The sequence below is a fragment of the Lepidochelys kempii genome, chromosome 1 (assembly GCF_965140265.1).
Source record: "Lepidochelys kempii isolate rLepKem1 chromosome 1, rLepKem1.hap2, whole genome shotgun sequence".
Lineage (NCBI taxonomy): Eukaryota > Metazoa > Chordata > Testudines > Cheloniidae > Lepidochelys > Lepidochelys kempii.
In genome coordinates, this window is record NC_133256.1 from 3,021,187 (window position 1) to 3,044,619 (window position 23,433).

Consider the following 23,433-nt stretch of genomic DNA (forward strand, 5'->3'; position numbering starts at 1 on the left):
GACAGACAGAAGGAGACAGAACGAGACAAAGAACTGCTCTTAAAAACAAATGTTTACCTAAACTATTTCCAAAACATTTGTAGTTCCAAGTTTACTAGGAAAATCCTTGGTGTTTCTGACAATATAAACACTTCAAGTTCCTTGTGCTGGTGAATTCCTACCCAGATGGTTCTTGACTTCAACCCTGAAATCCTTCCTGTGCCCTTAACTATATCTTTAATTCAGAAACAAGCAACTCATCAAAATACTGCTCAGCAGAGACTGGAAATCTCCTTACCGTGACAGGAGCACAGAGCCCCGAGAATCAGCCTATGAATCCAACATGTCTGAAACTGTCTATCCTGGACAGTGCCCTTTATGGTTCCCCTGTACAGTCCCTGCGGACTCTCTGGTTGGCCAGGACTTCCAGTCAATTCCCTTGGCTCCATGAGCAGTGGGAGGAGCAGAAATTAGACTCTGGAGAACTACAGCTTGAGAGCTTCCCTTGGGAGTGAAGAAATAATTCGCTGATACCAAGGGCTCAGATTAACAGGGCAAGCAGAGTCGTGCAGACTGTTCAGCCTAGCAACTGATGGTGGCTTTGTATTCTGGCATGTAATATACTGCCATCCACACTATGGGGGGGAATGCTGCCACAAGACATGGTACCAAATATAATTTTCAATTAATTAGAGAGATGTTCCACTGCATATCCCCCGTAAAGTTGGACTATCCAGTCCATCAGCCTCTGAAATTCATTGCCACACTGTGGAGGCCAAATGCCTTAATCATGAACCGATGCAAGTCCACTGGGTGAAAAAAGCGTTCTTCACCGAGGAATCTGGATAAAAGATACTTGCCAATAGCCCTTTGTGAGATCTAAAATGGATATATATTTGGTAGGTCCCAACTCTTCAAATAGTTCTACTCTCTGCATCGGATAAGCATCAAAATTCAATTCTGTGTTGATCATTCAGAAATCGATGCAGAAACAGGTTATGCTATCCTGGGTAGAGAACTAACACAAAGGGACTTCTCCACTCACTGTGTGATTCCTTCACCAGTCCCCCGGCCAAAATGACCTGGAGTTCATCGCACATGGTATCCCACATTTTATGAGGGAACAGCTACGGAGTTTCCCTGATCTGATGCCCAGCAGCCATTTCAGAATGGTGGTATTTTAGGTGGGTGTGCCCTGCTGCGGTGAGGACATTGTGGTAAAGGAATCAAATAACTGCAACATGTGGATTTTTTGTTTAGGCTGCAGTCCCTCCAACATGCGTGAGTCACAGGTGCCAGGAGAACTAATTTGGGCTCTGGAGGGTATGAGTGTGACTAGTTGTCACCCTGGGGTTCAGTGTGGCAGCCATGGGAACTGATGCACCCCTCTAACCACCCAGCTGGGCTGGCCCTTTTGCTCACTGCTTTGCTGGTGATCATGTCTCTCCAGGTCTTGTTATCACCCAACACAGAAGTAGATAGCGATACACACCCAAATGGAGCTACCGGAGAGCTAACTTAAGGAACCCAAGTACAAATGGAGGACATCAGCCAATTTCCATGCTCCCCAAGTTCTACTACGGAGTATGAACCCATAATACTATGCACTCTGGAGGGGTCTACACTGTCGGCTCATTGATAGATTTCTCCCTCCCCTTGATGTGGAAAGGCTATTCTACAGCCTGTGTTAAAAAAACTGAGATTTTCCCCAGAAACTTTGCTCATAGGCAGAGTGGTTTAGATAAATCACAAAAGAAATTGAACTACAGAAATATATATTTGAAATGTTTATAAGTGATAGCAAAGAGATCAAAGCAGGTTACATAGCAAATAAAGAAAACTGAAACTAAGCCTGAGGTATTAGATAGATTGACTATGAATCAACAATTTCTCACCCTGGCTGGGAATACAAGAAGCGCTCCAGGAGGTTCCCATTCACAGGTCAGAAATCCCTTTTGGCCTGGGACCAGCACTTCCCCCAGTTCCGTCTTTGTTCCTCAGATGTTTCCAGTTCTCTTGTGTGAGGAGTGAGACCACTAGATGCAGCCACACCCCACCTTAGATAGATTAAACATAGGGCAGGAATCCTTTGTTACAAAAAGAGTTCCCTGCTCACTTTGTGGATAAATACAGGTACCCAAAATGTCAGTGTCAGTGTCCTGTGGTTCGGTCACATGCCCTTGCATGCACTCCTCGGTCCAAAGACTGTTTGGAGTATTCTCAGGAAGACTCACCAGGTGAGAGATAAGCTGTCCAATGTCTAATTGTTTCCCCTAATGGTGAATTACCCTGAATAGGTTTTCACCATCAGCTTTCTAGACTGGAATCATTTTGCTTAATGGGTGTCCCTGAGAAGTAACTACATTTGAAATACAGGCACATAGTGAATAGTCATCATGTCATATACAAAAATGACACATTCACTCAAACAGGATAATCATTTTTTAGCAAATCCTAACTTTTCAGATGACACCTGACAAGTCCTAACTTGTCAAATAGAAGAGAGATTAATAAGACTAGGGCTCTCCCGCTTGGAAAAGAGATGGCTAAGGGGAGATATGATTGAGGTCTATAAAATCATGACTGGTGTAGAGAAAGTAGATAAGGAAGTGTTGTTTACTACTTCCCATAACACAAGAACTAGGGGTCACCCAATGAAATGAATAGGCAGCAGGTTTAAAAGAAATAAAAGGAAGTATTTCCCCACCAAGTGCCCTGTCAACCTGTGGAACTCCTTGCCAGAGAATGTTGTGAAGGCCAAGACCGTAACAGGGTTCAAAAAAGAACCAGATAAATTCATGGAGGAATTCAAAAATTCTGTTTGCCAGAAGCTGGCAATGAGTGACAGGGAATGGGTCACTTGCTGATTACCTGTTCTGTTCATTCCCTCTGGAGAACCTGGCACTGGCTACTGTCAGAAGACAGGATACAGGGCTATATGGATCTTCGGTATGACCCAGGATGGCCATTCTTATGTTCTTAGGTTCATAATCATACAACTATGAAGAACATGATGTTCAGGGTCACATTGAGGGTCTGAGGAGGATCCCCTTCTAGGTTTTTAAAAGATTCAAATGATAGCAGTAAACCACAGTAGAAAACATGAGTCCAAATATACATACCAAATGATGGGGTCTAAATCAGGTCTTAACACTCAAGAAGGAGATCTGGGGGTCATCGTAGATTGGTCTCTGAAAACATCTGCTCAATATACCACAGCAATCAGAAAAGCTAACAGAATGCTGGGAACCACGAGGAAAGTGAGAGATAAGAAGACAGAACATACGATAATGCCACTATGTAAATCCCACATGGTGAATACTGAATGCAGTTCTGGTCTCCTCATCTCAAAAAAGATATATTTGAAATGGAAAAGGTACAGAGAAGGAAATGATTAGGGGTATGGAACAGTTTCCATCTGAGGAGAGATTTAAAAGACTGTGACTTTTCAGCTTGGAAACAGACAGGATGTGATAGAGAGCTTATGTATTGTGAATGGTATGGAGAAAGTGTATTCAGAAGTCTTCTTTACTCCGTCACTTAATGCAAGAACCAGGGGTCACCCAAGGAAATTAATAAACAGCTGCTTTTAGCCAAAAGGTTCAGGGACTCTGTCAGGGTCCCCCCCCCCACACACACACACACACTCTAAACTCTGGGGTACATGAAAGGCCCTCTAAGCTTATATTCTACCAGCTTCAGTTAAAACTTCCCCAAGGCACAAATTCCTTTCCTCATCCTTGGATGGTATTTCTCCCACCACCAAGTGATTTAAGCAAAAGTTCAGGGACTGGTCACTTGGAATCTATTTATCTTCATAAATGATCTGGAGGATCTGGAGGATGGTGTGGATTGCACTCTCAGCAAATTTGCGGATGATACTAAACTGGGAGGAGTGGTAGATACGCTGGAGGGGAGGGATAGGATACAGAAGGACCTAGACCAATTGGAAGATTGGGCCAAAAGGAATCTGATGAGGTTCAATAAGGATAAGTGCAGGGTCCTGCACTTAGGACGGAAGAACCCAATGCACAGCTACAGACTAGGGACCGAATGGCTAGGCAGCAGTTCTGCAGAAAAGGACCTAGGGGTGACAGTGGACGAGAAGCTGGATATGAGTCAGCAGTGTGCCCTTGTTGCCAAGAAGGCCAATGGCATTTTGGGATGTATAAGTAGGGGCATAGCGAGCAGATCGAGGGACGTGATCGTTCCCCTCTATTCGACATTGGTGAGGCCTCATCTGGAGTACTGTGTCCAGTTTTGGGCCCCACACTTCAAGAAGGATGTGGATAAATTGGAGAGAGTCCAGCGAAGGGCAACAAAAATGATTAGGGGACTGGAACACATGAGTTATGAGGAGAGGCTGAGGGAGCTGGGATTGTTTAGCCTGCAGAAGAGAAGAATGAGGGGGGATTTGATAGCTGCTTTCAACTACCTGAAAGGGGGTTCCAAAGAGGATGGCTCTAGACTGTTCTCAATGGTAGCAGATGACAGAACGAGGAGTAATGGTCTCAAGTTGCAGTGGGGGAGGTTTAGATTGGATATTAGGAAAAACTTTTTCACTAAGAGGGTGGTGAAACACTGGAATGCGTTACCTAGGGAGGTGGTAGAATCTCCTTCCTTAGAGGTTTTTAAGGTCAGGCTTGACAAAGCCCTGGCTGGGATGATTTAACTGGGAATTGGTCCTGCTTTGAGCAGGGGGTTGGACTAGATGACCTTCTGGGGTCCCTTCCAACCCTGATATTCTATGATTCTATGATTCTATGAATCGCCCTTCCCCCAAAATATCCCCCAAGGCCCTTCACCCCCTTGCCTGGGGAGGCTTGAGAATAATATACCAATGAATTGCCTTAGCAATGTGAGTACAAAGCAGATCCTTTGTCTTCAGGACACTAAAATCAATCAGGTTCTAAAAGAAGAACTTTATTATAAAGGAAAGAGTAAAAAGAATCACAATTCCAAAATCAGGATGGAAGGTAACTTTACAGGCCAATAATAAAAGAAACAAGAAAAGATAACCTAAAGCATTTCCTTGCCTACTTACAATTCCTGTGGTTTAGATGGATTATTCCAGGTATATTTACAGGAGATGTTGTAGCTGCTTGGTTTCTCTCTCCACCCAGAGACCTGGGTCTCCCCCGGTGAGATGTTCAACCCCGCCAGGTTTCCTCTGAGCCAGAAACATGCTTTTCTCTTTACTGCCTTTTGGTTCTTCTCATCTTCTCCAGAACCAGAGATGCAAGGTACAGAGAAAGCAGACCCCTCTCCCCCGCACAAAAAGAATTGTTCTTCTAGTTGTTCTGAACCTCTAACCCTGTGGGTTTGAGATTTGAGCAACTCTCCTGTCAGTTCTCCTTTGGTCCAAACGAGCAAACCCATCCATAGAGGCCACAGGACGCCTCCAGTTGAAGTCATTGGAGGATCACAGTTGTTGTAAATCAGACCATTTATTTAAGTCCCTACATGTGAATGTAGCACCATGTCAATGGGCCAAAATTTCACCCTTTCCCTTGTTTATCTTTCAGCTCTGAGCTGAGGAAATTAAAGACACTGGTCCTGCTACAGAGAGCGCTATTCTGTTAGGGTGCTGACAGAGTCTGAAGGACCCCCCTCCACCCCAGTTTATGTAACATTCTGAGACCCGGTATGAGAGATGGGGATTCCAAAACACATGGGCCCTGATTTTGCTTTTAGGGAGGCCCGTGTCAATTTGGAGTGACGCACTGAAGGCAGAATGTGAGAGCAGAATCTGGCCAGTGTGTGACCAATTCCTGTGATTAACCCTCTGGTAACAGAGATAACCACTGCAGAGGTTTTGGCTGCACTTCCTAATAGGGTAGTAAAGTTACTGAATTGGAAAACTTGAGCAAATCGGAGAAAAAAACTACAGCACCCCAAAAAAGAAAGGTACTCAAACAGATATAAAGACACAGTATCATAGAATCATAGAATCATAGAATATCAGGGTTGGAAGGGACCCCAGAAGGTCATCTAGTCCAACCCCCTGCTCGAAGCAGGACCAATTCCCAGTTAAATCATCCCAGCCAGGGCTTTGTCAAGCCTGACCTTAAAAACCTCTAAGGAAGGAGATTCAGTGACAACGAACTGATCTTAAAAACAAATATTTTTCTAAACTATTTCCAAAACATTTGTAGTTCTAATTTTCCCATGTAAATCCCTTGGTGTTACTGACAATACTAAAGAGTTCAAGTCTCTGTCCTGCTGAATTGCTGACCAGATGGTTCTTGACTTAAACCCTGAAACACTTCCTGAGCCCTTACCGCTAACTCTAATGCAGAAAGAGGCAACTCACCAAAATCCTGCTCAGCAGAGAGAGGAAATAAACTGACAGCGATAGGAAGGCAGAGCCCTGAGAATCAGTATATGAATCTCACATCTCTGACACTCAGGGTGCTGGGCAGCGACCTTTATCATTTCCCTGTACGTTCCCTGCAGATGCCTTGCTTGGCCAGGACTCCCAAATAATCATTTATCATTTCCCTGAACCGTCCCTGGAGATGCTCAGATTGGCTAGGACTCCCAAACGATTCCCTCAGCTCCATGAGCAGTGGGAAGGCTAAAAAAATAGACCCTGGAGAACTTCAGCCTGAGAGCTTCCTCTGGGAGTGAAGAAAGAATTTGTGGATAACAGGGGCTCAGATGGTCAGGGCAAACTGAGTCTTGCAGACATTTCAGCCTAGCAATGTCTGTGGCTCTTTAATGCCCTGCCACCTTCACTATTCATTTTAGATTTTAGAGTAGCAGCCGTGTTAGTCCGTATTCAGAAAAAGAAAAGGAGGACTTGTGCACCTAAGAGACTAACAAATTTATTTGAGCATAAGCTTTCATGAGCAACAGCCCACTTCATCGGATGCATTCTCTTTGCCTGTCTCAAACTGGAGTTTCTGTTCATCAAACTGATAAAGAACCTTTTTCACACGGGGAGTAAGCCATAGCCACATTGCATCAGAAAGCTGTAGTGTCTTCTGGTAGTCTAAGAGTTATGGAAAGGCCACATGATAGGGTGTGTGAGTTTGGGGGCTAAGAGGAGATGCTGAAGAGAGGTGAGGTGATGGCAAAAGAGAGGGAACTCAGCAACAGAGAGAGCCCTGTTGGGTGATGTGGTGATAAGACATTAGGTGTGAGGAACTTCTCAGACTGTGAACCTCTACAATGCTGAGCTCAGACAAACTGGGGCAGGGCACCCTTCATGCCCCAGGTGATCACATTCTGCAGGTGTATTTGCTCAATTTGTCACGAAGCTCTTTGGATTTCACCCCATAAATTACAGGGTTGAGCATGGGGGAGATGAGGAGATAGAGGTTGGCCAAGATGATGTGAACGTGGGAAGCAATACCCTGACCAAAACGGTGTGTTAGGTTGACAAAGAGGCCTGGAATATAATAAGCCAGCAACACACAGATGTGGGCTGTGCAGGTATTGAGGGCTTTCTGGTGGGCTTTCTTGGAGGAAATTCTGAGGACGGCCCTGAAGATCAGACCATAGGACAGGACAATGAGTGACAGGTCTAACACGCTGACTACAAACATTATCACCAAGCTATATGTCCTGTGGAGTGTGATGTCCCCACATGATAACTTCACCAAAGCTATAGGTTCACAGAACGTGTGGGGGATAACGCGGTTGGCACAGAATGGCAGCCTGCTCAGGAGCAGGGTCATAGGCAGAATGAAGAGAACAGCTTTGATCAAACATAGAAGCCCTAGCTTAGCTATTCGTCCTTTCCTGAGGATGGTGGTGTATCTCAGAGGGTTACATATGGCAACATAGCGATCAAATGCCATTGTCACAAGGATGGCTGAGTGCATCACAGACACCATGGAAAGGAAGAAAGTCTGCGTGAGGCAGCCTCCCACAGTAATGCCTTTGAAATTGAACCAAAATATGCACAGTGTCTTCGGCACGACGGCGGTAGATGTGGCGATGTCTGATAGCGCCAGCATGCAGAGCAGCAGGTACATCGGCTTTTGCAGGGTCTGCTCTTTGCTTACAACATACAGAAGCATAACATTTCCCCACAGGCCAAGAATGTAGAACATTGTGAAAGGGATGGAAATCCAGACATGGGCAGCTTCCAGGCCAGGGATGCCCATTAGGATGAATGTTGAAGGGTTAGAGGGGGTGAGGTTGAAAGGTGCCATGAAGTTCTCAGTGTGTCAATCAGGCTCAGAAATGCTCCAGGTTCCTGTGAAGAGAGAGAAGCACAGAGAGGGGGGTTACACACTTTATAACAAAGAGTAGGGTAAATATTTTATTGTTATTAACAGTCTATAAAGGGGAGCGAGAAGTGAGGTGGCAACATTTATAGATGACACAAGATTATTTTGGTTATAGTGAAGTCCAGAGAAGTCCTGAGATGGAGCTAACCAAGCCATGTGAAACCCTGCTCTCAGTGCAAGCACAGAAAGAAACTCAGCAAAACTTTGGAATCCAGGAGGAGTGGGGTGGGAAATCATACAGAAAATACAATGTCATCAGATCAATCATTCAGTGTTTCACCCTCCTCTGGACTCCCCTGTGTCTGATTGGGCACCCTTCTCACACCGGATATTGCAGAACTAGAGGGCATCAGGAAAGGGCAAAGAGAATAATTAAGGGCTCAGGGCGACTCTCATCAGGTGAGAGGTTGAAAATGCTGGATTTGTTACTTTACGAAGAAGATGAATATGAGTGGGCATGAGAAAAGTCTATAATAGGCTGACTGGTAGAGAGATTATCAAGAATGTGTTCCCCCTTGTCTTATAAAAGAAGATCAGGTGGACATTCAATAATACGGAAATGTGGCAAAATGAAAATAGGTAAATAAAGAATGCTTTCTACACTCAGTGTCAAAATAGACTGAGGAACGCCTTACCTGAAGAGGTAGTTGAGTCCATGAGGTAAGCAAGTATCAGCAAGAGTTTGGACATTTATGTGGGTAATGAGACTTTCCAGTGACAATAGTGAGAGCTAAATAAATGTTTTGGAAAGCCTATATATCCACATGTTTCAGGTCACAAGCCAATCTCTAGCTGTTAGGCATTAGGGTCACATCCTCTTGATGGTTAAGTCACCCCCCCCAGCATCCACCGACTGGTAAGTTTATTAAACCTTCTTCTGCAGTACCTGAGGCTGTCACTGTCAGAAGGAGGACACTGGATTAGATCGACCATAGGTTTATTTCACTCTGCCATTCCTATGTTGGAAAGGAGCCAAGTGTCCACCATGGAAAAGTCAATATCACGCTGGCCTACGACTTTGTGCTGAACAGAATGGACATGAAGGGTGCAAGGGTCTTTGTTATTTAGGCCAACAGGCCTGCATCTCTGTTACTTCCCCTGTTTCTTTTGGCAAGATGAACCCTTGCTGACAGACAGCTTTGTCTGAGTTATAAGTTGCAGGTGTTAACCGACAAGTGTAAGTCACCAACTAAGCTACTATCCGTTCTCATGCCTGGATATTGATGAAGTTTGCAGATGATACAACAATTGGAGGATGGGATAACCTCGCTGGCACCTCACCAATATGACCAACGAGGAGACAGAGATACTGTTCCTGACAGCTTGTAGGCAATCCTTGTGTGGAATATCGGTGTAGAGGGCTTCTACATCAATGGTGAGCAGGATGGTGTTTTCAGGAAGATCACCAATGCATTGTAGTTTCCTCAGGAAGTCAGTGGTCTCTCAAAGATAGCTGGGAGTGCTGGGAGCGTAGAGTCTGAGGAGAGAGTCCACATAGCCAGACAATCCTGGTGCAAGTATAGCAATGTATGAGATGACGGGATGTCCAGGATTTCCAGGTTTATAGATCTTGGGCAGCAGATAGAATACCCCTGGCTGGGGCTCTTGGGCTATGGGTCTTCAGATTTGTTCCGTGCTATTGCAGGGACTTTCTTGAGCAGATGGCGTAGTTTCAGTGGGATCAGAGGACAGTGGCCTGTAGAATGTGGTTTTGGAGAGTTGCCTGGCAACCTCCTGTTCATAGTCCGGCCTGTTCATGATGCTCTCCCAGGGTGACCCTGTGGCCGATGTGGTCCTGGGATGGTAGCGAGAGGAATCTCAATGAGGGGTAAAAACGTTATTTTGCCTCTGTGTGTGGCATTGGCACCACTCCTGCTGTGAAATGGTGCCCAGTTCTGGTGTCCACAATTCAAGATGGACGTTGACGCACTGAAGAAGTTTCCGAGAAGAGTCACAGGAATTACTGAAAATTAGAAAACCTTCCTTCTAGTCATGGACTCAAAGAGCTCAATTTATTTAGTGTAACAAAGATGGTTAAGGGGTGACTTGATAACAGTCTTTACATACCTGCACAGGGAAGCAATATTTAATGATAGGCTTTTCAACTTTGCATACACAGGTGGAACAAGATTGGCTGGAAGTTGAAGTTAAAGAAATTGGGACTGGAGATAAGATGTACCTTTTTTATGAGTGAGAGTAAATAACCATTGGAACAATTTACCAAGGGTCTCGGTGGATTCTCCATCACTGAGCATTTTTAAATCAAGGTTGGATCTTTCTCTAAAAGATCTGCTCTAGCAACAATTTCAGGGGAATTCTCAGGGCTGTGTTTTACAGGCCTATTCTGTACAGTTGAGATGATCAAGATGGTGCCTGCAGGCTCACGCCTGAGCTTACTGAAGGCATTTTGTCTATTCATGACTCTGTTACATTTTTCCCGATGAGGAGTAATTCTCATGTGCCTTGGAAATGTCACACCAGGTGTGTATTTCATGAGCCTTAAGTGTCCTGTGAGGCACTGCATGGATGAACATTTAGGTGAGAAAAATAATGATTTGACCACATAATATCTCTGCACAGCAGAATGTACGTACAACCCTCCAGACGAATGACTAACAGAACTGGCTAGTAAGTGCTCACAGAACATCCTGGGTTTAACGTCTGTGCCGCAGTGACCTACTCTTTCAGGCAGCTACCAGTGGTTCCTGCACATGGCACCTGTATTTATCTAGGCCCTGACATGGCCCAGAGTTGCCTGCAGGAGGGAGAGATGTTGTGCAGATTAAATGGAACCAGCATGAGTAACTCTTCCTCAAAACAACACAAAATTTTAATGTATTGCAGCCTGTTAGAAACCCAGACATACCTTCCAGAGACTGCTTTTCATGCTGACAAATGCTGATGTTTTCACAAGATTGTAATGGGACTGCTCACGGAGGAGGGATGGGAAAGGTGTCAGAATCAATCTGCAAGTGTGTGGTCCATGTTATGTTACAATCTGAGATACACACATACCCCCTGCCCCAGGAGGCCTTGTTACGCCTCTTCCGTCTCTGCATTAGGCAAGATGTCCATTCCCTATTTCACAAAGTTTCAGAACTCCGTGCATTGAGAGCAGGATGCTGCGTGTCACTCTCCCATCCCTCTCCCCTCCGTGCGTGCATCTGCACGCATGCACACACAAACACACACACTGTGCATTCCTTGAGCTATCCCAATGATATTTCCAACACTGCCTCTAAGACAGAAACATGCTTTAATTTTCACCGCTTTTTCGGTGCTTCCCATCCTCTCCAGAACCAGAGGTGTAGGCGCAGAGAGGGAGCAGACCCCTCTTCCCCCCGACCAAAATATTATAATCCTAATTGTTTTCAACCTTTAAGCCTATGAGTCTGAGATTTCAGCAACTCTCCTGTCAGTTCTTCTTTGGTCCAAAAGAGCTCATCCGTCCTTAGAGGAGACAGGATGACTCCAGTTGAAATCACTGGACTCTCATGGCTGGTGTAAATCAGGTCCTTTATTTAAGTCCCTACATGTGGATTTAAGGTGAAATCCTGACCCTCTTAGGAGTTTTTCCCTTGAACTCAATGGGAAGAGTTTAAATTTCAGCTTCGAGCTGTGAAAATCAGAGTGTCGGGTCCTGCTACAGAAACCACTCTTCTATTAGGGTGCTGTACCAGTCTGAAGGAACCCCCAGTTCATGTGACGCTCTGAGACCAGACGTGAAAGATGGGGCTTGCAAAATACTCTTTGGGGCTCTTACTTAGCTCTCAGGGAGGCCAGCGTCAGTCTGGAGTGAGCTACTGAAGGCAGAATGTAAGAGGCGAATCTGGCCAATGTGTCACCCATTCTTGTTGTAAATCTTTCGGTAACACAGATACCCACTGCAGAGGTTTGGCTGCACTTCCTAATAATGCAGTCAAGTTGCTGAATTGGAAGAGTTGAACGAATGAGAGGAAAAACCACACAGCCCCCAAAAAAGGAAACTACAAAGACAGACAGAAGGAGACAGAACGAGACAAAGAACTGCTCTTAAAAACAAATGTTTACCTAAACTATTTCCAAAACATTTGTAGTTCCAAGTTTACTAGGAAAATCCTTGGTGTTTCTGACAATATAAACACTTCAAGTTCCTTGTGCTGGTGAATTCCTACCCAGATGGTTCTTGACTTCAACCCTGAAATCCTTCCTGTGCCCTTAACTATATCTTTAATTCAGAAACAAGCAACTCATCAAAATACTGCTCAGCAGAGACTGGAAATCTCCTTACCGTGACAGGAGCACAGAGCCCCGAGAATCAGCCTATGAATCCAACATGTCTGAAACTGTCTATCCTGGACAGTGCCCTTTATGGTTCCCCTGTACAGTCCCTGCGGACTCTCTGGTTGGCCAGGACTTCCAGTCAATTCCCTTGGCTCCATGAGCAGTGGGAGGAGCAGAAATTAGACTCTGGAGAACTACAGCTTGAGAGCTTCCCTTGGGAGTGAAGAAATAATTCGCTGATACCAAGGGCTCAGATTAACAGGGCAAGCAGAGTCGTGCAGACTGTTCAGCCTAGCAATTGAGGGTGGCTTTGTATTCTGGCATGTAATATACTGCCATCCACACTATGGGGGGGAATGCTGCCACAAGACATGGTACCAAATATAATTTTCAATTAATTAGAGAGATGTTCCACTGCATATCCCCCGTAAAGTTGGACTATCCAGTCCATCAGCCTCTGAAATTCATTGCCACACTGTGGAGGCCAAATGCCTTAATCATGAACCGATGCAAGTCCACTGGGTGAAAAAAGCGTTCTTCACCGAGGAATCTGGATAAAAGATACTTGCCAATAGCCCTTTGTGAGATCTAAAATGGATATATATTTGGTAGGTCCCAACTCTTCAAATAGTTCTACTCTCTGCATCGGATAAGCATCAAAATTCAATTCTGTGTTGATCATTCAGAAATCGATGCAGAAACAGGTTATGCTATCCTGGGTAGAGAACTAACACAAAGGGACTTCTCCACTCACTGTGTGATTCCTTCACCAGTCCCCCGGCCAAAATGACCTGGAGTTCATCGCACATGGTATCCCACATTTTATGAGGGAACAGCTACGGAGTTTCCCTGATCTGATGCCCAGCAGCCATTTCAGAATGGTGGTATTTTAGGTGGGTGTGCCCTGCTGCGGTGAGGACATTGTGGTAAAGGAATCAAATAACTGCAACATGTGGATTTTTTGTTTAGGCTGCAGTCCCTCCAACATGCGTGAGTCACAGGTGCCAGGAGAACTAATTTGGGCTCTGGAGGGTATGAGTGTGACTAGTTGTCACCCTGGGGTTCAGTGTGGCAGCCATGGGAACTGATGCACCCCTCTAACCACCCAGCTGGGCTGGCCCTTTTGCTCACTGCTTTGCTGGTGATCATGTCTCTCCAGGTCTTGTTATCACCCAACACAGAAGTAGATGGCGATACACACCCAAATGGAGCTACCGGAGAGCTAACTTAAGGAACCCAAGTACAAATGGAGGACATCAGCCAATTTCCATGCTCCCCAAGTTCTACTACGGAGTATGAACCCATAATACTATGCACTCTGGAGGGGTCTACACTGTCGGCTCATTGGTAGATTTCTCCCTCCCCTTGATGTGGAAAGGCTATTCTACAGCCTGTGTTAAAAAAAACTGAGATTTTCCCCAGAAACTTTGCTCATAGGCAGAGTGGTTTAGATAAATCACAAAAGAAATTGAACTACAGAAATATATATATTTGAAATGTTTATAAGTGATAGCAAAGAGATCAAAGCAGGTTACATAGCAAATAAAGAAAACTGAAACTAAGCCTGAGGTATTAGATAGATTGACTATGAATCAACAATTTCTCACCCTGGCTGGGAATACAAGAAGCGCTCCAGGAGGTTCCCATTCACAGGTCAGAAATCCCTTTTGGCCTGGGACCAGCACTTCCCCCAGTTCCGTCTTTGTTCCTCAGATGTTTCCAGTTCTCTTGTGTGAGGAGTGAGACCACTAGATGCAGCCACACCCCACCTTAGATAGATTAAACATAGGGCAGGAATCCTTTGTTACAAAAAGAGTTCCCTGCTCACTTTGTGGATAAATACAGGTACCCAAAATGTCAGTGTCAGTGTCCTGTGGTTCGGTCACATGCCCTTGCATGCACTCCTCGGTCCAAAGACTGTTTGGAGTATTCTCAGGAAGACTCACCAGGTGAGAGATAAGCTGTCCAATGTCTAATTGTTTCCCCTAATGGTGAATTACCCTGAATAGGTTTTCACCATCAGCTTTCTAGACTGGAATCATTTTGCTTAATGGGTGTCCCTGAGAAGTAACTACATTTGAAATACAGGCACATAGTGAATAGTCATCATGTCATATACAAAAATGACACATTCACTCAAACAGGATAATCATTTTTTAGCAAATCCTAACTTTTCAGATGACACCTGACAAGTCCTAACTTGTCAAATAGAAGAGAGATTAATAAGACTAGGGCTCTCCCGCTTGGAAAAGAGATGGCTAAGGGGAGATATGATTGAGGTCTATAAAATCATGACTGGTGTAGAGAAAGTAGATAAGGAAGTGTTGTTTACTACTTCCCATAACACAAGAACTAGGGGTCACCCAATGAAATGAATAGGCAGCAGGTTTAAAAGAAATAAAAGGAAGTATTTCCCCACCAAGTGCCCTGTCAACCTGTGGAACTCCTTGCCAGAGAATGTTGTGAAGGCCAAGACCGTAACAGGGTTCAAAAAAGAACCAGATAAATTCATGGAGGAATTCAAAAATTCTGTTTGCCAGAAGCTGGCAATGAGTGACAGGGAATGGGTCACTTGCTGATTACCTGTTCTGTTCATTCCCTCTGGAGAACCTGGCACTGGCTACTGTCAGAAGACAGGATACAGGGCTATATGGATCTTCGGTATGACCCAGGATGGCCATTCTTATGTTCTTAGGTTCATAATCATACAACTATGAAGAACATGATGTTCAGGGTCACATTGAGGGTCTGAGGAGGATCCCCTTCTAGGTTTTTAAAAGATTCAAATGATAGCAGTAAACCACAGTAGAAAACATGAGTCCAAATATACATACCAAATGATGGGGTCTAAATCAGGTCTTAACACTCAAGAAGGAGATCTGGGGGTCATCGTAGATTGGTCTCTGAAAACATCTGCTCAATATACCACAGCAATCAGAAAAGCTAACAGAATGCTGGGAACCACGAGGAAAGTGAGAGATAAGAAGACAGAACATACGATAATGCCACTATGTAAATCCCACATGGTGAATACTGAATGCAGTTCTGGTCTCCTCATCTCAAAAAAGATATATTTGAAATGGAAAAGGTACAGAGAAGGAAATGATTAGGGGTATGGAATTGTTTCCATCTGAGGAGAGATTTAAAAGACTGTGACTTTTCAGCTTGGAAACAGACAGGATGTGATAGAGAGCTTATGTATTGTGAATGGTATGGAGAAAGTGTATTCAGAAGTCTTCTTTACTCCGTCACTTAATGCAAGAACCAGGGGTCACCCAAGGAAATTAATAAACAGCTGCTTTTAGCCAAAAGGTTCAGGGACTCTGTCAGGGTCCCCCCCCCCCACACACACACACACTCTAAACTCTGGGGTACATGAAAGGCCCTCTAAGCTTATATTCTACCAGCTTCAGTTAAAACTTCCCCAAGGCACAAATTCCTTTCCTCATCCTTGGATGGTATTTCTCCCACCACCAAGTGATTTAAGCAAAAGTTCAGGGACTGGTCACTTGGAATCTATTTATCTTCATAAATGATCTGGAGGATCTGGAGGATGGTGTGGATTGCACTCTCAGCAAATTTGCGGATGATACTAAACTGGGAGGAGTGGTAGATACGCTGGAGGGGAGGGATAGGATACAGAAGGACCTAGACCAATTGGAAGATTGGGCCAAAAGGAATCTGATGAGGTTCAATAAGGATAAGTGCAGGGTCCTGCACTTAGGACGGAAGAACCCAATGCACAGCTACAGACTAGGGACCGAATGGCTAGGCAGCAGTTCTGCAGAAAAGGACCTAGGGGTGACAGTGGACGAGAAGCTGGATATGAGTCAGCAGTGTGCCCTTGTTGCCAAGAAGGCCAATGGCATTTTGGGATGTATAAGTAGGGGCATAGCGAGCAGATCGAGGGACGTGATCGTTCCCCTCTATTCGACATTGGTGAGGCCTCATCTGGAGTACTGTGTCCAGTTTTGGGCCCCACACTTCAAGAAGGATGTGGATAAATTGGAGAGAGTCCAGCGAAGGGCAACAAAAATGATTAGGGGACTGGAACACATGAGTTATGAGGAGAGGCTGAGGGAGCTGGGATTGTTTAGCCTGCAGAAGAGAAGAATGAGGGGGGATTTGATAGCTGCTTTCAACTACCTGAAAGGGGGTTCCAAAGAGGATGGCTCTAGACTGTTCTCAATGGTAGCAGATGACAGAACGAGGAGTAATGGTCTCAAGTTGCAGTGGGGGAGGTTTAGATTGGATATTAGGAAAAACTTTTTCACTAAGAGGGTGGTGAAACACTGGAATGCGTTACCTAGGGAGGTGGTAGAATCTCCTTCCTTAGAGGTTTTTAAGGTCAGGCTTGACAAAGCCCTGGCTGGGATGATTTAACTGGGAATTGGTCCTGCTTTGAGCAGGGGGTTGGACTAGATGACCTTCTGGGGTCCCTTCCAACCCTGATATTCTATGATTCTATGATTCTATGAATCGCCCTTCCCCCAAAATATCCCCCAAGGCCCTTCACCCCCTTGCCTGGGGAGGCTTGAGAATAATATACCAATGAATTGCCTTAGCAATGTGAGTACAAAGCAGATCCTTTGTCTTCAGGACACTAAAATCAATCAGGTTCTAAAAGAAGAACTTTATTATAAAGGAAAGAGTAAAAAGAATCACAATTCCAAAATCAGGATGGAAGGTAACTTTACAGGCCAATAATAAAAGAAACAAGAAAAGATAACCTAAAGCATTTCCTTGCCTACTTACAATTCCTGTGGTTTAGATGGATTATTCCAGGTATATTTACAGGAGATGTTGTAGCTGCTTGGTTTCTCTCTCCACCCAGAGACCTGGGTCTCCCCCGGTGAGATGTTCAACCCCGCCAGGTTTCCTCTGAGCCAGAAACATGCTTTTCTCTTTACTGCCTTTTGGTTCTTCTCATCTTCTCCAGAACCAGAGATGCAAGGTACAGAGAAAGCAGACCCCTCTCCCCCGCACAAAAAGAATTGTTCTTCTAGTTGTTCTGAACCTCTAACCCTGTGGGTTTGAGATTTGAGCAACTCTCCTGTCAGTTCTTCTTTGGTCCAAACGAGCAAACCCATCCATAGAGGCCACAGGACGCCTCCAGTTGAAGTCATTGGAGGATCACAGTTGTTGTAAATCAGACCATTTATTTAAGTCCCTACATGTGAATGTAGCACCATGTCAATGGGCCAAAATTTCACCCTTTCCCTTGTTTATCTTTCAGCTCTGAGCTGAGGAAATTAAAGACACTGGTCCTGCTACAGAGAGCGCTATTCTGTTAGGGTGCTGACAGAGTCTGAAGGACCCCCCTCCACCCCAGTTTATGTAACATTCTGAGACCCGGTATGAGAGATGGGGATTCCAAAACACATGGGCCCTGATTTTGCTTTTAGGGAGGCCCGTGTCAATTTGGAGTGACGCACTGAAGGCAGAATGTGAGAGCAGAATCTGGCCAGTGTGTGACCAATTCCTGTGATTAACCCTCTGGTAACAGAGATAACCACTGCAGAGGTTTTGGCTGCACTTCCTAATAGGGTAGTAAAGTTACTGAATTGGAAAACTTGAGCAAATCGGAGAAAAAAACTACAGCACCCCAAAAAAGAAAGGTACTCAAACAGATATAAAGACACAGTATCATAGAATCATAGAATCATAGAATATCAGGGTTGGAAGGGACCCCAGAAGGTCATCTAGTCCAACCCCCTGCTCGAAGCAGGACCAATTCCCAGTTAAATCATCCCAGCCAGGGCTTTGTCAAGCCTGACCTTAAAAACCTCTAAGGAAGGAGATTCAGTGACAACGAACTGATCTTAAAAACAAATATTTTTCTAAACTATTTCCAAAACATTTGTAGTTCTAATTTTCCCATGTAAATCCCTTGGTGTTACTGACAATACTAAAGAGTTCAAGTCTCTGTCCTGCTGAATTGCTGACCAGATGGTTCTTGACTTAAACCCTGAAACACTTCCTGAGCCCTTACCGCTAACTCTAATGCAGAAAGAGGCAACTCACCAAAATCCTGCTCAGCAGAGAGAGGAAATAAACTGACAGCGATAGGAAGGCAGAGCCCTGAGAATCAGTATATGAATCTCACATCTCTGACACTCAGGGTGCTGGGCAGCGACCTTTATCATTTCCCTGTACGTTCCCTGCAGATGCCTTGCTTGGCCAGGACTCCCAAATAATCATTTATCATTTCCCTGAACCGTCCCTGGAGATGCTCAGATTGGCTAGGACTCCCAAACGATTCCCTCAGCTCCATGAGCAGTGGGAAGGCTAAAAAAATAGACCCTGGAGAACTTCAGCCTGAGAGCTTCCTCTGGGAGTGAAGAAAGAATTTGTGGATAACAGGGGCTCAGATGGTCAGGGCAAACTGAGTCTTGCAGACATTTCAGCCTAGCAATGTCTGTGGCTCTTTAATGCCCTGCCACCTTCACTATTCATTTTAGATTTTAGAGTAGCAGCCGTGTTAGTCCGTATTCAGAAAAAGAAAAGGAGGACTTGTGCACCTAAGAGACTAACAAATTTATTTGAGCATAAGCTTTCATGAGCAACAGCCCACTTCATCGGATGCATTCTCTTTGCCTGTCTCAAACTGGAGTTTCTGTTCATCAAACTGATAAAGAACCTTTTTCACACGGGGAGTAAGCCATAGCCACATTGCATCAGAAAGCTGTAGTGTCTTCTGGTAGTCTAAGAGTTATGGAAAGGCCACATGATAGGGTGTGTGAGTTTGGGGGCTAAGAGGAGATGCTGAAGAGAGGTGAGGTGATGGCAAAAGAGAGGGAACTCAGCAACAGAGAGAGCCCTGTTGGGTGATGTGGTGATAAGACATTAGGTGTGAGGAACTTCTCAGACTGTGAACCTCTACAATGCTGAGCTCAGACAAACTGGGGCAGGGCACCCTTCATGCCCCAGGTGATCACATTCTGCAGGTGTATTTGCTCAATTTGTCACGAAGCTCTTTGGATTTCACCCCATAAATTACAGGGTTGAGCATGGGGGAGATGAGGAGATAGAGGTTGGCCAAGATGATGTGAACGTGGGAAGCAATACCCTGACCAAAACGGTGTGTTAGGTTGACAAAGAGGCCTGGAATATAATAAGCCAGCAACACACAGATGTGGGCTGTGCAGGTATTGAGGGCTTTCTGGTGGGCTTTCTTGGAGGAAATTCTGAGGACGGCCCTGAAGATCAGACCATAGGACAGGACAATGAGTGACAGGTCTAACACGCTGACTACAAACATTATCACCAAGCTATATGTCCTGTGGAGTGTGATGTCCCCACATGATAACTTCACCAAAGCTATAGGTTCACAGAACGTGTGGGGGATAACGCGGTTGGCACAGAATGGCAGCCTGCTCAGGAGCAGGGTCATAGGCAGAATGAAGAGAACAGCTTTGATCAAACATAGAAGCCCTAGCTTAGCTATTCGTCCTTTCCTGAGGATGGTGGTGTATCTCAGAGGGTTACATATGGCAACATAGCGATCAAATGCCATTGTCACAAGGATGGCTGAGTGCATCACAGACACCATGGAAAGGAAGAAAGTCTGCGTGAGGCAGCCTCCCACAGTAATGCCTTTGAAATTGAACCAAAATATGCACAGTGTCTTCGGCACGACGGCGGTAGATGTGGCGATGTCTGATAGCGCCAGCATGCAGAGCAGCAGGTACATCGGCTTTTGCAGGGTCTGCTCTTTGCTTACAACATACAGAAGCATAACATTTCCCCACAGGCCAAGAATGTAGAACATTGTGAAAGGGATGGAAATCCAGACATGGGCAGCTTCCAGGCCAGGGATGCCCATTAGGATGAATGTTGAAGGGTTAGAGGGGGTGAGGTTGAAAGGTGCCATGAAGTTCTCAGTGTGTCAATCAGGCTCAGAAATGCTCCAGGTTCCTGTGAAGAGAGAGAAGCACAGAGAGGGGGGTTACACACTTTATAACAAAGAGTAGGGTAAATATTTTATTGTTATTAACAGTCTATAAAGGGGAGCGAGAAGTGAGGTGGCAACATTTATAGATGACACAAGATTATTTTGGTTATAGTGAAGTCCAGAGAAGTCCTGAGATGGAGCTAACCAAGCCATGTGAAACCCTGCTCTCAGTGCAAGCACAGAAAGAAACTCAGCAAAACTTTGGAATCCAGGAGGAGTGGGGTGGGAAATCATACAGAAAATACAATGTCATCAGATCAATCATTCAGTGTTTCACCCTCCTCTGGACTCCCCTGTGTCTGATTGGGCACCCTTCTCACACCGGATATTGCAGAACTAGAGGGCATCAGGAAAGGGCAAAGAGAATAATTAAGGGCTCAGGGCGACTCTCATCAGGTGAGAGGTTGAAAATGCTGGATTTGTTACTTTACGAAGAAGATGAATATGAGTGGGCATGAGAAAAGTCTATAATAGGCTGACTGGTAGAGAGATTATCAAGAATGTGTTCCCCCTTGTCTTATAAAAGAAGATCAGGTGGACATTCAATAATACGGAAATGTGGCAAAATGAAAATAGGTAAATAAAGAATGCTTTCTACACTCAGTGTCAAAATAGACTGAGGAACGCCTTACCTGAAGAGGTAGTTGAGTCCATGAGGTAAGCAAGTATCAGCAAGAGTTTGGACATTTATGTGGGTAATGAGACTTTCCAGTGACAATAGTGAGAGCTAAATAAATGTTTTGGAAAGCCTATATATCCACATGTTTCAGGTCACAAGCCAATCTCTAGCTGTTAGGCATTAGGGTCACATCCTCTTGATGGTTAAGTCACCCCCCCCAGCATCCACCGACTGGTAAGTTTATTAAACCTTCTTCTGCAGTACCTGAGGCTGTCACTGTCAGAAGGAGGACACTGGATTAGATCGACCATAGGTTTATTTCACTCTGCCATTCCTATGTTGGAAAGGAGCCAAGTGTCCACCATGGAAAAGTCAATATCACGCTGGCCTACGACTTTGTGCTGAACAGAATGGACATGAAGGGTGCAAGGGTCTTTGTTATTTAGGCCAACAGGCCTGCATCTCTGTTACTTCCCCTGTTTCTTTTGGCAAGATGAACCCTTGCTGACAGACAGCTTTGTCTGAGTTATAAGTTGCAGGTGTTAACCGACAAGTGTAAGTCACCAACTAAGCTACTATCCGTTCTCATGCCTGGATATTGATGAAGTTTGCAGATGATACAACAATTGGAGGATGGGATAACCTCGCTGGCACCTCACCAATATGACCAACGAGGAGACAGAGATACTGTTCCTGACAGCTTGTAGGCAATCCTTGTGTGGAATATCGGTGTAGAGGGCTTCTACATCAATGGTGAGCAGGATGGTGTTTTCAGGAAGATCACCAATGCATTGTAGTTTCCTCAGGAAGTCAGTGGTCTCTCAAAGATAGCTGGGAGTGCTGGGAGCGTAGAGTCTGAGGAGAGAGTCCACATAGCCAGACAATCCTGGTGCAAGTATAGCAATGTATGAGATGACGGGATGTCCAGGATTTCCAGGTTTATAGATCTTGGGCAGCAGATAGAATACCCCTGGCTGGGGCTCTTGGGCTATGGGTCTTCAGATTTGTTCCGTGCTATTGCAGGGACTTTCTTGAGCAGATGGCGTAGTTTCAGTGGGATCAGAGGACAGTGGCCTGTAGAATGTGGTTTTGGAGAGTTGCCTGGCAACCTCCTGTTCATAGTCCGGCCTGTTCATGATGCTCTCCCAGGGTGACCCTGTGGCCGATGTGGTCCTGGGATGGTAGCGAGAGGAATCTCAATGAGGGGTAAAAACGTTATTTTGCCTCTGTGTGTGGCATTGGCACCACTCCTGCTGTGAAATGGTGCCCAGTTCTGGTGTCCACAATTCAAGATGGACGTTGACGCACTGAAGAAGTTTCCGAGAAGAGTCACAGGAATTACTGAAAATTAGAAAACCTTCCTTCTAGTCATGGACTCAAAGAGCTCAATTTATTTAGTGTAACAAAGATGGTTAAGGGGTGACTTGATAACAGTCTTTACATACCTGCACAGGGAAGCAATATTTAATGATAGGCTTTTCAACTTTGCATACACAGGTGGAACAAGATTGGCTGGAAGTTGAAGTTAAAGAAATTGGGACTGGAGATAAGATGTACCTTTTTTATGAGTGAGAGTAAATAACCATTGGAACAATTTACCAAGGGTCTCGGTGGATTCTCCATCACTGAGCATTTTTAAATCAAGGTTGGATCTTTCTCTAAAAGATCTGCTCTAGCAACAATTTCAGGGGAATTCTCAGGGCTGTGTTTTACAGGCCTATTCTGTACAGTTGAGATGATCAAGATGGTGCCTGCAGGCTCACGCCTGAGCTTACTGAAGGCATTTTGTCTATTCATGACTCTGTTACATTTTTCCCGATGAGGAGTAATTCTCATGTGCCTTGGAAATGTCACACCAGGTGTGTATTTCATGAGCCTTAAGTGTCCTGTGAGGCACTGCATGGATGAACATTTAGGTGAGAAAAATAATGATTTGACCACATAATATCTCTGCACAGCAGAATGTACGTACAACCCTCCAGACGAATGACTAACAGAACTGGCTAGTAAGTGCTCACAGAACATCCTGGGTTTAACGTCTGTGCCGCAGTGACCTACTCTTTCAGGCAGCTACCAGTGGTTCCTGCACATGGCACCTGTATTTATCTAGGCCCTGACATGGCCCAGAGTTGCCTGCAGGAGGGAGAGATGTTGTGCAGATTAAATGGAACCAGCATGAGTAACTCTTCCTCAAAACAACACAAAATTTTAATGTATTGCAGCCTGTTAGAAACCCAGACATACCTTCCAGAGACTGCTTTTCATGCTGACAAATGCTGATGTTTTCACAAGATTGTAATGGGACTGCTCACGGAGGAGGGATGGGAAAGGTGTCAGAATCAATCTGCAAGTGTGTGGTCCATGTTATGTTACAATCT

General features: G+C 44.9%; 2 protein-coding genes across 2 annotated transcripts; both read right to left on the reverse strand.

Annotated features, from left to right (window-relative positions):
• Positions 1-7,202: 7,202 nt before the first annotated feature.
• Positions 7,203-7,961, reverse strand: LOC140905563 (olfactory receptor 52B2-like). Its single transcript, XM_073329088.1, has one exon. The coding sequence runs from the start codon at positions 7,959-7,961 to the stop codon at positions 7,203-7,205; it is 759 nt and encodes a 252-aa protein (XP_073185189.1).
• Positions 7,962-19,416: 11,455 nt separating this feature from the next.
• Positions 19,417-20,175, reverse strand: LOC140905564 (olfactory receptor 52B2-like). The gene has a single exon (XM_073329089.1). It carries the CDS (start codon positions 20,173-20,175, stop codon positions 19,417-19,419), a length of 759 nt encoding a protein of 252 aa, XP_073185190.1.
• Between the last annotated feature and the right edge of the window lie 3,258 nt (positions 20,176-23,433).